Consider the following 18,375-nt stretch of genomic DNA (forward strand, 5'->3'; position numbering starts at 1 on the left):
AAGAATTCTGTCTATGGGTCTGCTACCTAGATGGTATGAAATTTTAAGTCTTTGCTCCATTTAAACATCCTCAATCCTCCTGGCTATTAATGTTGAACTTTACTAAAAGACAATGTCTAAGGTCAACAGGAACAAAAAACAGAGCTAAAGCACAAACCAAAGTAACTAAAAATCTTTCTTCATATATAAAATCTACTACTTGTAATCTGGTTTGCATCAGGGTTTTACACATCAAGAGCCCTTTTATCTTCAAAGAACTGATAGTTTTACAAAAGATTAAAATATCCCAAGTTCAGCTAAAAAAATAAATTAATAAGGTGCTCAGAGCAACTGCATAGCTCTGAGAAGCTCTAGAAATTGTTTTATTACAACGTGTTTCCCATTTTGCAGGATTGGGACCATAACACCACACAGAGCCCTTGCCAGTATGCTTTCACACCAAGAGTATGCTAGTATTCATGTTTTGTTTTAAATGTATTAATATTCCAGGAAAATAAATAAACATGACAAAAGTGCAGTACATTGCCTTGAATACAAAAAATTAAACTCTGGTACACCAGAGTTCTCAGAACCTCTGTAAATCAGATTTTAGAACTTTCCCCTGCACATGAGCGCAGAAATGGATGAATGTCCCAGATGATATTTGGTTTCATGTGGTTAAAAAGCAGCTTTTATATTTATTCCTTAAAGGTAGCTTGAACGAAAACAGTTTCTGGGAAAGTAGATTTGTTCCGCTTGAATGCCTAATATTGGCCATACATTTACTTCATGCTGAGTTGGCAGAGTTGGTCAGTTCAGCAGTGTCTGTGACATGTGCCTGAGCTGTTGGAAATTTCCCTGTGAAGGGTGAAGTTTTCTCTCAGAAGAACCAGACCACATAGCGAGTAAGCCAGAGGTTCAACTCCTGCCACAAGACGAAACACAAACCAGGGTTTTGTTTCTCAGACCATATTTATCAAACATTGAGCATGACCATAGGCTGGTGCTTGAGGAAGAACTCAGCCTTCCTCATAGAGCAGACACAACCTGAGTTTGGATGTAACCCCTAAAGACACTCTGGGAGGAATCTCAAACATTTTATCATGGCTCTGCCTTGAAAAGCAGAGTACTGGGATCCATATCCCTGTGTGGTCATGTCTTTTGATGTCTGATGTGTGATGATCCAGTATTCCCCCACACCACCAGCTGCTAGAGCAGATGGGATTTAGAGACCCTTATACTTGGGAGGTCTGTTCTCAGGCATTTCCATGTGTTGTCCCATCTCAGAGTCAACACAGACATAGCTTTGCTTTCTCAGCGCATCTGCCTTAGATTCACAGAATCATTTACTTTGGAAAAGGCGTCTGAGATCATTGAATCCAATGTTAACTGAATGCTGCAAGTCCACTGCTAAACTGTGTCCCTAAGTACCAACTTTACGTGTCCTTTAAACACCCCCAGGGATGGTGATTCAGACATTTCCCTGGGCAGCCATTTCCAATGCCTGATAATCGTTTCAATGAAGAAATTTTTCCTAATAAATTTGCTGGAACATATCCAAAGAAGAGCAACAGAGCTGGTGAAGCAAAAAAAAAAAAAAAAAAAAAAAAGGATGAGTTTTGTTTTCATCTTTGTTCAGGACAGGTGTTCATTCAAAATCCTATGAAATTTCCCTGGAGAAAAAACCATTTAATTTCTTCCTATCTATTCAGTTTCTTCTGTGGAATGTCTCTGTAACCTCATGCCAGAGGTAAACTATGTAGAAACTATGCTATAACTGCTGAAACCAAAATGAAAATGTATGTGATTATTGCAGGTATGTGCTCAGAGGTTAATTAAGTCATTACAGTCAAAGTGATTCTATGATTAAGATAACAGTCTGATAGTGGGTCTAATTTGGTTCTAGATGATAAAAACAAGAGCTGTTTTTTTTTGTTCCCATAGGTATGAAGACAAATAGATTAGGCAAAGTGGTGTAAAGCCTCACTATACACATTTAGTTACTGGATGTAACTTCCTTTCCTCTATAATAGGCTGATGATCGACTGCTCCGTGTCATTCTGATTTTTGCATATGCTTTACTTACTCATGGAATCACAGAATGGCTTGTCTTGGAAGAGACCTTAAAAATCATGTAGTTCTAACCCCTTGCCAAGGGCAAGGACATCTCCCACTAGACCACATTGCTCAAAGTCTCATCCAGCCTGGTCCTGAACACCTCCAGGGATGGGGCATCCACAGCTTCTCTGGGCAACCTGTGCCAGTGCCTCACCACCCTCACAGTAAAGAATTTCTTCCTAAGATTTAACGTAAATCTCTAAGTTCAAAACTGATCACCACTTGTCCTATCACTATCTGCCCAGGTAAAAAGTCACTCTTCCTCTTCTTTCAAAGCCCCATTTAAGTACTGGAAGGTTGCAAGGGTGTCTTCTCTTCTTCAGGATGAACATCCCCAGATCTTTCAGCCTGTCTCCACAGGACAAGTGCTCCAGCCCTCTGATCATTTTTGCCTCCTGTGGACCTGATCTAAGGAGTCCACATATTTCTTGTGCTGAGGACTCCTGATGTATTTATACTGCTCTGGGTGGGCTCTCACGAGGACAGAGAGACTTTTAATCTGTCTGGTATTATCAATAATCGCTTTAATGTTGTTACGTTAGTATTTTTCAAAACAAATAAATCCCTCCTGGGTGTTCTGCTTTGTCATCATCAGGTGGCAAAATCTAGATTCTGAGTTCATAAACAGTTTGTTAAAGAGATGTTTGAGATTCCATTAAAACATGGGCCACATAAAGAAAAGATAGAAGGAATAGAATTAATAGTATTTATAGAAACTACTGTATTAAATACTTAAAATTAATTAATTTAAACCTGATTCTAATAAGTGTCTCCTTTGCTAAATAATGCTTAACAACCTAGTATTTGATTAATCACATTCTGGTTCCTTCTTAGGCATTGGTGTCATTAAATACCATCAACAATTTTTACAGCAATTTCTTACGGAAAGAAGCCAAATATTCCATAGTACTTCTAAGCAGCTGAGTTTTGATGAATGAGTTTGGATATTACCTGATAGTTAAATAATTTTTCATTTATCAGATGAGATTAATTAATCCATGGAGCTGTAGCAAAGTAGAAGAAATGTTACATATAAAAGCTATAAAAGGCTATAAAAGCAATTTTACACTAATTTGATTAACACTTTGAAATTTTCCTGATAAATAGAAGTTATTAGTTTTTATTTCTAAGATATAATCTCAAAGTTATCCTCTAGGATAAATGTGTTGATACATGGTGAAAATTATGACCTTTCTATAAACATGATCCAGAAGTGAAATCCCAGAGTTACAGGGGGAAGCTGTTCTCAAATGTCATGATCTGTTGCTCAAGGAAGTCTCATGCTTGTCAACAATGCTAGAAAACACAATCAGAATCTGGCCATTTTAAATGCTGATTTTTTAATGACATCCACTCTAACTATAAGCTTAGAAACAAAATCCTCGGCTTTCATTTCCAAAACATCAAAGTTTTTCAGCTTTGAAAAATGAAAATAATTTTCTTTTATGTTCTGTAGCAGAATAGATGATCTTATATCTCAGCTGATCACTGCAGAAGGGCAAGACAAGCATGTGCAAATGAGATATTTTAACAGATCATCTCCAGGACTTCTAAACAAATACACACAGTAACATCAAAGAGGTGGCTCTAAAAATCGATACTATGGAAAAAAGGAATAGGGTGAGACTAATAGGAAAAATTAAATTAGTAGGTCTGCTCTCTTCCCACTTGCTTTAGAATAGACTAGATTTTAGGAAGAGATGTCCTTTAAAAGCTTTTCTCCCCCCAAGGGTTACTTTCCATTTTCCACTGGCTTCAGAAGTTCATGGCAGCCAGGCAGAGGTCTTAAATTTAATGAGAAATATCTTAGCTGAAAGAAAGGCTCAAAGCCTATAGAAATTTTTTGGGGAAAAGCACTTCCATATAATAACCTTGCAGCTGTTGAGAACCTCCACTCTAAAAGTGAAGGGCTCCCAGTGAAGATAGCTAAATTTGCAACAGTGCATTCAGCACTCAGCAGATTGCCCGAGTGTGTTCAGGGATGAAAAATACTGTATTAGAGCCAGATAAAGTAAGCTATAGCATGACATGCTTATCTGGGACAGTATAACTGATGGCTTGCCTGATAGCATAGCTGGGATAGCCTGTCACCCTGACAGTGAGGTTAGGCTGCATATTCCAACAAAAAATAGATCAAGAATAAGGGAAGAGACAGAAGTCCAAAAGCAGTCCTTGGCAGTTCCTAAGAATCTTGCATTACAGTCTCCATTTTCTTGCATTTCTGTAAACTGCAAAAACTCAGGTTTCTGTATCCAAACCTCAGGTGCCTGATGCTCCTACTTGAAAGCTGACCCTTCCTCCAGGCTCAGAATGCACATTTACCAGAATCCCCAAGGACATCTCTTTTTCGTTTTGACCCCCCAAATCCTAGTCCTTACTGCTCCCTTTTTAAGTCCCAGTTCACAGTTTCCTGTTCAAAATCTTCCCCCAGAAGAAAACATCCCCCAGAAGTCAGCATTGGGCCACTTATCCTTCTTGTCCTCTGCAGATTTCAAAAGTACCCCTAACACTTTTTTTTGTCACCAAAGTCCTGCTCCACCTGATACAGTCCCTATCCCACCCCCTCACTTAGGAGGCTATCACTAACCTAAAACATCTTTGACTTCTTGTACAAACTAACTGTTCTTGCCCACACCTCATCAGGAGTAAAATTTAAGAGCAGAACGGCGGGAAATAATTCCAGGAAAGCACCTGTTACTTTACCCTTGCAACAAGCAACAGGATGTGCTAAAAAAACCCCAAACCCAAAGAAACAAAAAAGGAGGACCTTTTAAAATTCTTTTGACTCCAAATCCCCAATTTTAAATTTGTGCTTTTCCTTGTCTTGTAGTCATCCTTAACAGGACTTATGTCAAAAATGTAGAAAGAAATTTAAGTTTTCATATACTGCAATCAAAAAGTACTACATAAGGTTTGTGAATAGATTTCAGGACATGGAAAAGGAGGTCTACATCTCCTTATCTTTTCCTAACTTAGGCATTTCTAATGGAAGACTTGGAAAATCAGAGAGCTATTTGGAACATGTTTTAATTAAAGGAATAATAATGCAAGCTAATCCAATAGCTGCAATAACACATTAACTAATGATAAGGGAAGGCCATTAACTAACGATAACAGAAAGACTCTCCTCATCTTCAGCAATCTAATATTTAACCCTCTATTTCCTTTTATTTTAATTGTGTATTTATTAAAGGAGTAAGTTAGTTCATAAATAAGAGAGACCTGACATGATTTAATTTTTTCCCCCAAATTCTATTGTTTTATATAACTTCTGGAAAGTTTATGGGACCATGGACAGTGTCTGAAGTAGCACAGTGACTTCATATATGGCACTGGGGGATTTGAGGCATTCCCACTGCAATGTGTGCCACAGTACTCCACACTACTCAGTCAAAATCTATCACTTTGTGTAGCACTTGGCCCATACTTTGTCATTGCTGAGATCAGATGCTGATGAACACCCAGGATGGTCTGTGGAATGTTTCCTGAAGTCTCTTGGCACTGTCGCATGATGAGTATTGCTGTGAGATAGACTTACAACACACAGTACTGCATCGGACTCAAGCAAACATTGCTTATTTTTTGAAGATGAATCGTTTTGTCTTTCGGTGAAATAGTATGCATGATAACAATATTGTCTCACATTTAGGACAGCTTGAAATGCCAGAATTAGAAAATAGTGGAGTTTTACATCTTATAGTTAGTCCAGAGTCAAAACAACACAAAAAAAAAATCACAAAATCACAGAATCAAGTAGGTTGGAAAAAACTCTGAGATCAAGTTCAACCTATGACCTAACACCACCTTGTCAACTACATCATGGAACAGAGTGCCATGTCCAGTCGTCTTAAACACCTCCAGGGATGGTGACTCCACCATCTTCCTGGGCAGCCCATTCCACTGCCCAGTCACTCCTTCTGTGAAGAACTTCTTCCTAATGCCCAACATAAACTCCCCTGGTGCAGTTTAAGACTGTGTCCTCATGTCCTGTCACTTGGTGCCTGCAAGAAGAGGCTCATCCCTGCATGGCTACAACCTCCTTTCAGGCAGCTGTAGAGAGTGATAAGGTCTCCCCTGAGCCTTGTCTTCTCCAGGCTAAACACCCGCAGCTTCCTCAGCTACTCCTCACAGGATTTATGCTCCAGACCCTTCACCTGCCTTGCTGCCCTTGTCTGGACATGCTCCAGCACCTCAATGTCCTTCTTGAAATGAGGGGCCCAAAACTGGATACAGGAATTGAAATGTGACATCACTGGTGCCGATGTCGTAGTTTGACCCACTACAGCCGAGTACAGAACTAGAAGCTCCCTAACTTCTTCCTAATCCTAATTCCCAAGCAGCAATACTTGACAGCCATGACAACCCCAGGGGGATAATGGACTCCTGAGAAAGGGATTTCTCAGTCACGCTGGTTTTGTTTTGGTTTTTTACTGTCTTCATTTTCTAATACGTGATTGACATCTTGTCATAAACCTAATACCATTGTTTAAAACAGTGTGATTGTGATGCCAGCAATATACTTGCCAAGGTCATTCCTTGATCTACTCACATTCAAAATAGTGATCACTCCCCAGAGTACCTCTTCTCTGTCAAATGTTCAGCCACCAGTGCACCCTGGGTCAAGAAGGCACTGAAAGTGAATTAACGTCTTCTGAGGCCTCTAAAAGTTGCAGTAAGAAGGTCACCTTCTGACTCTGAATGGGTTTATCAGGTTTATTCAGGGACTATACAATATAAAGAAAGTCCATGTTCCATCAAATTAATTTTTGGAATTGCCATTTTCTAAAATCATGCCTTTTCATTTTCATGATCATGCCTGCATTTGTGCAAAAATGTGAGGATGAATGGGAACTTAAAGAAAGTACAATCACTTCTGTTCAAATCAGTATATGCAATTCAGAAGTATCTTTCTGGGACAAAAAGATAAAATTTGTAAAAGAATTCATCTTGGGTACCTAAAAGGGAGGTGCATTAGAATTATCAAAGTAGCAGCAGTTATCAAAACCTATTTTATTGAGAGATTTGCATTTCAATGGATATTCATTTCTCTATCTGGATCTATCTTAACTATGTCTTTCCAGATATATGAAATAACTCATTGACCAGAATCTAATGATTAAGCTTAGCCAGCAGTGCCATTGTATAGCAGCTGCAAGTCACACTGTATCTCCATGGAGCCCTGCTGGAGTCAATAGAGCTCTGCAAAGGGGCCCAGATGTGCCTGCATGCAGCCCATTGGAGAACTCAGAGTGCAGACATTAAGTCTGATTTTCCCTTTCAAATAGCACATTAAGTTTGGCTCTTTAGAAAGCTGAAAGTGCACATAAATCTCATAAATTTATCTGTAGCAGAGAATTCTTTTTCTAATATTTGCCAGTCTGAATCGTCTGTTTGATCATTGGTAGATATGAGAATTTGGGCCAAATGAAATTCTTTAGATGCCTGTTCATCATTGACCTATACATTTTTAAAAAGTGTTCCTGAAAGATATTGAACATTTGATTTATTACAGGAATATGCCAGGAAAAAGGTGGAGACTGCTGTTTCCATCCTTATGAAATGCCTACTAATCACTGGTAGGAGAGAACTCTTACTGTCAGTAAGTGTTTAGGGATTTGGTACAACGTGAACCAGAAGAGAATGAGAGGAAATCATCAGAATCGTTAAACAGTCTGGTGGTTTGATCACTCCTTACAAAGATAGAGAGGATGTGGGCTCACCCAAGCCTGTATTCCAAATCACTCAAAATATGCATATAATAAAAGAAGCAGGATATGAGAAATCTAAACTTGAAATTTTCTAAAAGGTGACAGATTTACACATATAGCTAATCTATAACTAATCCTAAAAGTCTTATTCCAATATAATATTCTGAGCTTGCCCTGACAAGCAGGCGACAAGCCAGTCAGCATCAGCAAAATTCAGGCAGATGCTGTGGCAAAAACTTAAAGGGCATTTAAAACATCATGTAGCAGTTGAGCAAATGGGTCTATGGATCTAAGCAGAACTCAAATATTGGACATGTGTTCCAAAATCCATTTGTGGAATTGAAATATTCGTTAATTCCTTCAGGAAGCTATCTCACTTTTTTTTTTTTTTTTTTTTTGCTTTTTGCTTTTGGTGCAATATACATGTACACATGCAAAAAGTCCTAATTGGGTAGAACAAGTGTAGACTATAGGCTATCAGGACTGATTAAAGCATCTGAACATGAGGTTAATTTAAACACACATACAAGTCCATTAAAACAAGTAGATCTAAAGAAAATAAGTGACCCTCATGCTGAAGTTGATATTAATGAAACTGTAATTTCTGGAGAAGCAATTGAGTAGAATTGGAAAAAATGAATATATATACATATATACACGTGTGTGTGTGTGTATGTATGTATAATTTCTGGGGTTTTAACCAAAAGCATCTTAATTTTCAAATCCTTCCCTGAAGGAGTGTTTCTGTAGACATCCTTTATAGTTCTATTTAGGTTTTTTATTGAAAACTAAACAAATGAGAAAATCAGTTTTTGATCCTTTTCAAATGAAAGTAAAACTAACATATTTGTTGGAAGCAGGAATAAATAGGCACCAAAAACCAGAAGCATATTTTCCCTTGGATGTCACTATTTGTACTTGTTATATTGACCTGAATCTTACTGCATTATCACCACAATCCATCATGTAATTGAATTTTTCTGAGAAAAGCCTGCTTTATGCCTGAAAAGACTCTGGACTTTGTTTAGAGCCTTAGGATCCCCCTTCCATCACTAATCCAGGGTAATACATTTCAGGCCTACAACATAAAGCTAGTATTTACTAAAATGAGGCAGGAGGTCTGGGCTCAGTGACTCCCTGTGTTTCACACTATGCTACTTCTCAGAGAACAAGATGCCTAACACTGCTTAAGAGCATTTGCTATTATTCTGCAAGGGAAGAAAAGATGGATATGTCTTCTGACCCCACGAAAGATGTTTCCTAGGTAGCCAGGTGACTCTTTGCCCTTCACCAGCATTCCCTCTTAACCCTGCAGCCTAATCTAACCCAGATCTTATTGACTGCAGCAGAGAACACTATTGCCATGCCAGTGGCCCTCTGATTACATTATTAGTTGATAAGGCTTTGTAATTAGCCCTCAAACTCTCCTCAGTAAATCTCCAATTTCACCCCTCAGAGACTCTGAGTAGATGCTACTACACTATAGGGCCTCAGAAAGCTACTAATGAAGTGTGTAATGAGGCTTTTTAGAGTCAGAAGATTGAGGAAAAAAACTCAAAGATAAATAAAAAGCATATAAAAGATGAGGGTTCCTTTTATAGTAATTTTCCTCATCTTTTATATTAGGAATATTTCTCAGGAGTAGCTTCAAAACCATTCCTAATTTAAAATGTAGAAGAGTTAATGGCAAATTGAAGTTTACCTTAAAAATTAAAAAAGGCTTGGATCATTGGTGCGCAGCAATGGATGAAAGAAGACATTAATTCCTCTAGCAAGAAAGATGTGCTTTAACTCTCAATCTGTGACATTTTTGCAGCACACCCACTCCCCTACATGTGCACCCTTAACCACAGCCTTTTCTGTGTACACTTGCCAAGGGGTGTGTCGTAGGAGAAATACCCACAAATTTGTTTGGCAGTAAAGATTAATGGAGTCTGCACTGTCCTGAGCAAAGCTGGATGAAAACCCACAGGGCTGGCTTTATGCATCACTTCCAAATTTCTCTTTTGGCTTTCAGTTTCTCATGTTGTAAGCATGTTATGGTTAGCAGAAATGGTTGCAAAAGGAAAGAATTTTATTTTTTTTAATGGAGATTTCCCATATGTCTTAGAGGAGCCTGTGCTGTTCCATGATTCCTGGGCCAAGGGGTCTGGCAGCTAAGTGCTGTCGGATCTGGTTGAGGTTTAATTCCCTTGCTGTGTGCTTTGGCAATGCTTTTGTTGCCATAATAAAGTCTGCAGAACAGAACATGTGGATATGTCTTGGTTAACAGTCCAGATAAGCATTAAGTTAGTGTGGCCATGGACAGATGCAATCTCTCACTCTGAAAAGAGGCAGAGCAGTGAAAGGTCATTCTCTTGCTTTGGTTTACTATAAGCCCAGAAAATGTGTCAACCATTTCAGGTTTTAGACATATTAGCTTACAATACTGAATAAAGTGTTTTGTGTTAAGATACCAGACTAAGTAAGAGTGGCTGAAATATGGACATGCATCATGCTCTTCAGGTGTGCTATGGGTGTAAACAACCTACAAAACAAAGATGTTAAACATCTGAGGGAGGCACAGATGCTCTCTCTCTGTGAGCATGACTCGTACTTAAGATACTCATTCCATACAGTGGCCAAAATCCAGCAGAGGATTACATGAAAAACTTAATCTTGGGTTGTCAAGACAACTTGAAGTATCACTGGTATTGTAATGCGGTAGTTTGCCAAATAATTTGTACTATGGTAGTTTCCCTTCCTCATTGAAATACTACAGTTTTGTACTGCCTCTGTGCTCATATGTCCTTCTGTCTACCCACCCATCAGCTTAAGGTATCTGGACTACAAGAAACAGAAAAGTCTGCCATTAGAGGTTTACAAAACAAAAGTACACATTGCTGTCACTGAATTTATTTTACTGTAGCTTAACCTATTTCATCTTCATAGTTTCCTGTGAGTCACTTCAGAGCATAATGGAAAACTTCAGCACAGCATGACTCTTCATTTGTGTGAGTGATACCAGTATAATTTTCAAATAGAGTGTATTTACTTTGAGCTAAATGCTATTGTTATCATTTTTGACTAAATGGTGAGATGGTTTTCAGTGTCCTTCACAACACTTCAAAGAGGAGATATTGAAAATGGAATTTACTATTTCTATAGTGTTGTTCTGTTCATTTACATAATCAGTATATTAAGTACTTTTTTTCCTGAAAATGAAAAGCATCAAATAACCGTATTATCTTCAGTTTTTCAGAATTGCTCTCCTATTCCAGAGTGCAAAATTCTTGCTTTATTTTCAGCTTTTTTTTCTGGACCCCAGTATCTCTGATGCTTCCATCTCAGCTTTGCTTGGTTTTGTCATAAATACAGAAAAATGACTTTTACTAGGTTGGAAGGATACTCTTACAAATCATGTGGGTCAGTCTTTCTTCCAGGATTGCGAAAAACTTATTTAGGACTTGGACAGACACTCTCTTTGTTTCAGCTCTCCATTCCATAAACTGTTCAGTTGTTTTGCTCTTTAATGGAAATGAAAGTGCCTAGCAGTATATGACAGACCTTCTACAAACTACTACCTTCCAACACAGTTTAACTTCATCTTCAGTAGCATCACAACACAGCAGAAAACAATGGACTGAATAGAAGGGCTTGTATTTCACTTCTAGTATACAAAAACTGACATCTGAACAATTTCGTGTAATTAATAGTGAAAAATAATTTGAAAAAATATATAAAAATCAACTTTTTTTCCCAGGGCTACTTTCCCAGGGAGTCAACATTATTTCCACATTAAATAGGACTTCTGGCACCATTCCAAGACAATGAAAAGTTGAAAGGAAGCAGATTCAGGTATGTGTCCTGTCTCCACCACAGCAAGTCTGATTGCATTATAATTTGCTCAAATGCAATTTCCGAATAATACTAGTAAATTACACTGACCTTCAACTTGATGTTATTGGACTAAGTAGTGCAACATACTATTTTGCTTTTTGAAATATAAAGCATTGAAATTCATTTATCTTCAGTGAGTAACCTGGATATTTAGGTGCATTTAATTTTTGAAAAGTCTAGAAAAAATTGAGCCCCTTTATGCTATAGCTATACTCAGAAATAAGCCAGGTCCATTACCTGACCCTTTGGCCAAGATTTCTTATCCTACAGTGAGAGTGTAGGTCTCTCTGTCTGCATCCAACAGACCTGGTCCCTGAACCATGTCTTGGCACTATCCAGTGGTGTGACAGGTGGCCTAGGCTGGAGGAGGGCTGGGAATGCTGCTGGCTGTGCTATGCCTCTGACAGAGGTGGTGATCAGATGGATGGGGTTGGGTGTATGGCCTGCTTCTGTCAGCTTTATAAACCAGCAGTGGCAGACTATGTACTTCCTTTTTTTTCCCCAGCTTGGAGTAAAATATACTCCTTTTCAAAAGCAACTTAAAAGATATTATTTTCAGAATTTGAATGCTTCTATTATATAATTTCCATGTATCTATTTGTATTTATTTATTCAGATGCAAATATGCATTTTTATTGTTTAGAAACTTTTAATGTTCAATTTGCTGAATCTTTGAGCAATGCAAGCCAGTAAAATAGGGCTTACTTTTGTTGAAGCATAAACAGAATTTAAATGAGAAAAAAGGCCTTGCAAAGATGCCTAATAATACTCAGAAGAGAAACACACACACATGTCAAACGTCTGTTGAAGGTTAAGTGAAGGCTGTTCTAATTTTCATTTTATCGCTTTCAGGATACTGATGGAAAACTAGGCTTTTTCTTATTAAATCCATCTACTTTTGTTTTGCAGCCAATAAATGTTTTTATACTGCCAAAATTATCAATATTCAGCTTTTATTACAAGTCTACTGGTGCTCTGGCAGACCCCAGTTCTGAGCTACCCTGTCACCCCAGCAGAGGACTAAGAGAATTAAAGCCCCATTTTATTTCTGTGCATTAGCTCCCTCCATCTGGGTAAACAAGCTAAAAAGCCAGCTAATGCAGCTGACATCTTGAATTATGTAATTTCTCATAACACATGCCAGAAAAGCCATTCAGCCCTGCTATACATGCAGGAATTCTGTTCAAAGCCCTGGCTTCTGGTGCAGCAGCATGATCAGTGGTACAAAAGGTGCTCAGCATGCAGTGGGGATTACTGAGCCATGCTAGAGGAGAAAGGAAAGCTCCATAACCATTATCTGTTGCTATATCCTTCATAGACATCCACCAGACAGAAAAGACAACCTCAGTGACAGGGAGACAGATATAGGAGGAGATGTCTTGTGGTGAAAACCCAAGCTTAGGATCAGCACTTTGTATTTCTGTGCAGCAGGAAATTTTCTATCTGCTTTAGGATTGCTGAAATCTGTAGATTTTTGCAAGAACAGCTTACAAGAATCAGAATAGTTGTCACATTACTGCTTGAAGCTCACTGGAAAAACCCGTGAATGTTCACCCAGTTAGGCTGGCAGATTCAAGGTGTTGCCCTTCAGTTTAAGGAAAAATTGAGGACTTAAAAGGTATCTGTCAGCAGGAGCTGCCTGGCTGCTCAATTATTCTTAGTCTAGTGCTAGTGACAAATTTTCAACAGAACCCCTAATAATATTTTACAGTATTACAAAAAGCTTCCTCCTTTTCTGACTGGTTAGTGGTAACTATGCCACAAAATCTTCTGGGGCCATGAACAAGCACAGCTGTCAAACCCAGTACATGCATCAGCAGTGCACCCATGCTTCAATCAATTAAATTCTGAGTAGTGTATTTGCAATACATGGAGAACTGACAGAAGACTCAACATTTGGTATTGGCCTACTAATAACCACCTGCCTTCAGGATTTAACAAATCAGGAATACTTGCTTTCTTGAAATATATTCCTTATTTGAATATGTATGTTTAGTTATGTTTAATTTCTGTCTGAATATGTTTATACGCTGTAGTGGTCTAGGGCAGGCACCAAGATCTGTCACCCACTGAAAAATTTGTGCTGCTACCCAGATCCCCTTGTGGGAGGCACAAACATGGCTGGAAACAAAGAACAGCATAGAATATATTATATTTGGTCTAAGTGCTTGAAAGTTAGAACAGTAACTAAGAAAATATTTCAGTTTGTGGCACAAATAAGATAAGACATACCCTCCAAAACTGGGATGACTGCAACCAAACTGTCTCTGGGAATGATCCCTGGACTACAATGGTGCCCAGAACCCAGCCAGGCAGTGGCTGAGACAGTACAATATGAAGCAATGAAGCTGTAAACTCTTCTCTTCAATAATAGTGAAAGTTGGTGGCTTTCTTGCAGATTGCAAGGTAAATAATTCAATTTAATTAAACCAAAAGGATTTTTGCCTAGGCTTTTTGTTTTATTTGATTTTATGGAAAGGTGATTCACTATGGTAAACCATATGGTATTACCACCAGAACAATAAACAACATCCAGTCACATTAATAGAATCAGCAGATTTTAAATCAGGCTACCACTTTCAAACTTCCCTGACAAGAATATTTACAATTTACTTCTAAAATGATATATTGAAAAGATAAAAAGGAGAGGAAAATAAAGACCTATTGGAAAACATACATAGCTAAATATTTCCCTGTAGTTTTAAGATTTGCTTTAGTTATTTAATAGGCCATATTGTAGGTAATATAAATGGTAGTATGAATGAAAAATAACCCAGTCAAACAAAATCCTCCATAATGTGTTTAAATGAGTATGATATAGTATAACAGGTGCATAAAGCATTACACTGATAAAAAGGTGTAAAATGCCCAATATATGGTGCAGTTATATATTTAATATTATATCTAGTATAGAATAGAAAATATTTTCTATTTCAGAGAAAGCAATGAAGTAAGAACTACAACAAAAAAAAAAATATAAACCAATCCTTCTAGAGAAAAAAAAATCTGAACTTTGAACTTTTGGCATAAAATATGTATTTCCTTCACTAAACATAACAAACTCATTCAGAAGTAGAAGGTTTATTTCATGAATGGAAGAAGATGGCAGGTTTTCATCAGTAACCACTGTAGCTAATTTAAAATGAAGCCAAAAAATTACCTTTTAAACTACAGATATTTTTTATTCCTATGGAAGCTGACTGTTGCCCATAAGACAGAAAGCTATCCAAGTCATGACAACTTCCAGATAGATGTAGAGAATCTTACTTTTGATGATCTCCGAGTGGTCTTTGCCCAATGGATTTTAATAATGACTCTGGTCGAACTGTTAATTTTGGTGATGTCTTGGGGCTAGTATCAGAATCTCCACTTTCTTCATCTCCCATGGCCTTAATATAGCTCCCACTTCTCATTCTTCTGCACGGGATCTCTTCATCTTTTCCACCAGCTGGATATCCTCCCCATTCATCCTGAGGTACCTAACAGACACCATAAAACACACACACAGAATGTGTTTTATTATTTTCAAATGCTTATATACTTCCTTCAATTTTTCATTTTACAAAGACAAGTAATGAATTTTTTATTCTTCAGAAACAGATTGCTTATAAAGAGATTTCTAAGAACCTTAAGTGATTTTGCCATTTAACTTCAATTTCAGAGTTGGAAACTTTTCGTTTATAAATGTTAGAATCCAAGGAACAATGAAGTCATGGATTGTGAGCTGAGCTGCAGTATCTATTTGTAGACATGCTCTAAACTGCAGGAAGCAGCTTAAAGTTTGCACATAGATTTTCATCTGATAACAGTAAATTAATTCAGGTATTTCAAACCTAAAACTCATTGAGAGCTGAGCACTTTGGGGTTTATTACCAACAGTCCTTATAAGGGACCCTCAGGGAGGTGAATGGCATTTTTAAGATAAACTAAGCCATGATCTTGGCATAAATGGATAGGATTATGATTTAGGGCAAACTTCTGTGAAAAACAAAGAAAATAATTTGTCTCTTTTCTATTTAGAAACTGCAAAATAGTTAATAGGCACTGTAATAGATCAGAAATGCACCCAGTTAAATAATACATGTGGTTGCAGGGTTGCAGTTGCTTTTATGCACTTCAAGTGAATTTCCAAATAGTAAGATTGGTAGTCAGATAATCCACAGCTGGTGGATGAAAATCTCTCTTCCCCACAAATTACCAAAAAACTGAGCAGGAGTGGATTCTTCAATCCAAAGTGAAATCAGTAATTGCTTTTTTTTTTTTTTTTTTTTTTTTTTTTTTTTTTTTTTTTTTTTTTTAATTTAATCTTCCAAGGTGCTGAGTCCTCTGGCTCTAATCCAGAAACACACTTACACATTTACTTAGTTTACAGGATATAGGCAACTCTCTGAAATGCATTATAAAGATTCATGGTTAAAAAGTAGGATGTGACAGAGTTCATCAGTGGACCAAGACTGATGCCTTTGGCAGAATCAAATCCTTTATCAACATTATTATTCCATCTATATTAAGCAGTTTAATGCCTTTATTTACCAATATCCTATAAGTTTGAATTCTCAATTAAACATATATTTAGCAGTTTCTGCAAAGCAGGATGTCTAATGAAGATTTTCAAGTCAAACATGTTTGAAAGCTTCTATAGACAGAGTTCATTGTGGGGCTGAAGCAAATGCTCCCATTGGTATCAGCAGTCTTGGAGACTGGGTTTAAATAACTAACACGATCTGCTTGCCATCTTTGTGGCCCTTTCAAGACAGATGAATTAGCCATGCACACCAGGTAAACAGATCTGGGGATTTGAGTTCTAAAAAGGGATTAAGAGAGAAAGGAAGTTTTACAAGGGGGTGAACAAGTAAAAATAGAGATATTAAATTTAAAAGCCCAAGCTTAAGACAGAACAAAAAAAAAAAAAAAAAAAAAGACTGAAGATGAAATCAGATAAGAAGAGATTAAATAGATAGCACGTCAGAAAAATGTTAGAGATAACTATCAGAGGGAAAAAAGAGTCATGTTCTTATACAAAGTAATGGGACAGAATATGAACCTAAGTGACATATGGGTTAGATCATGTAAAGAAACAAAATTTTCACATTGTTCAGCTTTGGATGGTGATTGGAAAGGAAGCATCAAAAATCTTCCCCAACTTGAAGACTGTAAGTGTGATGCCTCATTCTCATTTATTTTCTAAGACTAAATATGCGTAAGATTAATGTTGCAAGAACATTTTTTATGATTCTATGAGACCTAAAAGATCATTTACATGTAGTCATAGTAGTCATAGCCAGTCACTTAAAATACTAAATATATATATATATTTAACTCAGCATTTTTTAATCTACAGGTGACAACACTAACAGCTGCAAAAATCTGAATTAGAGAGCTACTTTATTACCTGATATCATGCAAAATACTCTTATTTTTAAATATTCTTTATTAAATGTATGTCAGCATGGCTAAAGACAAAATTCAAACCCTGAAAAAGCAGTTACTGGCATCTACATAGGCCCACTACAAGATATACTGTTCAATTTTCAGTGCTAAAGCTAAATTATCATGTCTTAATATTGTTTTAAAAGAAATCAAAAAAACCCCAAACCACATAACTTTTTCATAGAATAATTATTTGGGCTTGAAACTTCTTTCCTTCATTTTAGTTCAAAGATAATTAAATAGAAAGTTTAAAAAGACATTGATCAATAACCTTTTACTTACTCAAATGCGGAAAATTATTACTTTCTCAACTTTATTTTGTTTTAAATTCCATGTTCAAATAACTAGATAAGGACTGGATTTAAATGAATACAACACAGGCTTGTTTATTGATTGAAGTTGCAATCTTAATTTAAAAGATAGGAATGACTGATTTTGCACATTAAAGTATATAAAAAATTAAACTTCTTCACTGTGATAAGGACAAATCTTACAGTTATGTGCTTTACTGTTTCTGTTCATTGCATTTCTTTTGCTGTCTGTATTCATAAGTTATATGAATTCACATAAGAGCTAAAGACCAAAGCTATAAACCAAAGAAGTCCTGCTCCATTTGTGCATGCAATGTGCTCATGGTACACAAGGCAACAAGAATCCCTTTCTAATCAGACCAACTCACTGGCTATCACAGAAGCATTTATGGATTTTAAAACTGTTCACAATTAAAATATCTGGGGTTTGTTGGTTTTTTTTATTTTTTTTTGTGGTTTGTTTTGTTTTAGTTATTATTTTAGTAATTATTTTAGTTATATAGTTATTGTTTGGTTTTTTGTTGTTTTTGGTTTTTTTTTTTTTTTCGTTAAGTCATTCAAAGGAGCACAATACAATGAACACAGTGAATATGCTTCTGCAACCTGGCAAGGAAGTTTGACCATGTGTTCTCTCAGAAAGTTTCATCCAGAGTTTTGGAGAACAGCTGGACTCTTTTTGCCATCTATAAAATTAAAAAAAAAAAAAAAATGGCCCTCGACATTGTTTTTCTTCATGGACTGAGAACAGAAGCAAGATTTGAGTCCCAGTTCAGCCTAGTTCTTCCTAGTTTTTATTTACTTGTGCTGATAGGTTAAACACTTGGAAAAATCTTTCCTAATCTCAGACCCCAACCCAGCTTTAAAGTAAAGCAAAAGCATTATACGAGTGCAGGAAAGATTCTTATTTTGAGATATTAACAAAGAATTTAACATCATGTATAAGGGTCTTT

General features: G+C 36.9%; 1 protein-coding gene across 1 annotated transcript in view; it reads right to left on the reverse strand.

Moving 5' to 3' along the window:
* The window catches only part of DLGAP2 (DLG associated protein 2), a gene marked incomplete at its 3' end in the record, with an annotated part of 81,572 nt that overhangs the window by 49,626 nt on the left and 13,571 nt on the right, over positions 1–18,375 (reverse strand). Inside the window, exon 2 of the mRNA XM_083857598.1 lies at positions 14,952–15,163. Within this exon, the coding sequence (XP_083713724.1) occupies positions 14,952–15,163 (212 nt within the window). The remainder of the gene's footprint in view (positions 1–14,951; positions 15,164–18,375) is intronic.

The sequence above is a fragment of the Zosterops lateralis genome (genome assembly GCF_965231275.1).
Source record: "Zosterops lateralis genome assembly, chromosome: 3".
Classification (NCBI taxonomy): domain Eukaryota; kingdom Metazoa; phylum Chordata; class Aves; order Passeriformes; family Zosteropidae; genus Zosterops; species Zosterops lateralis.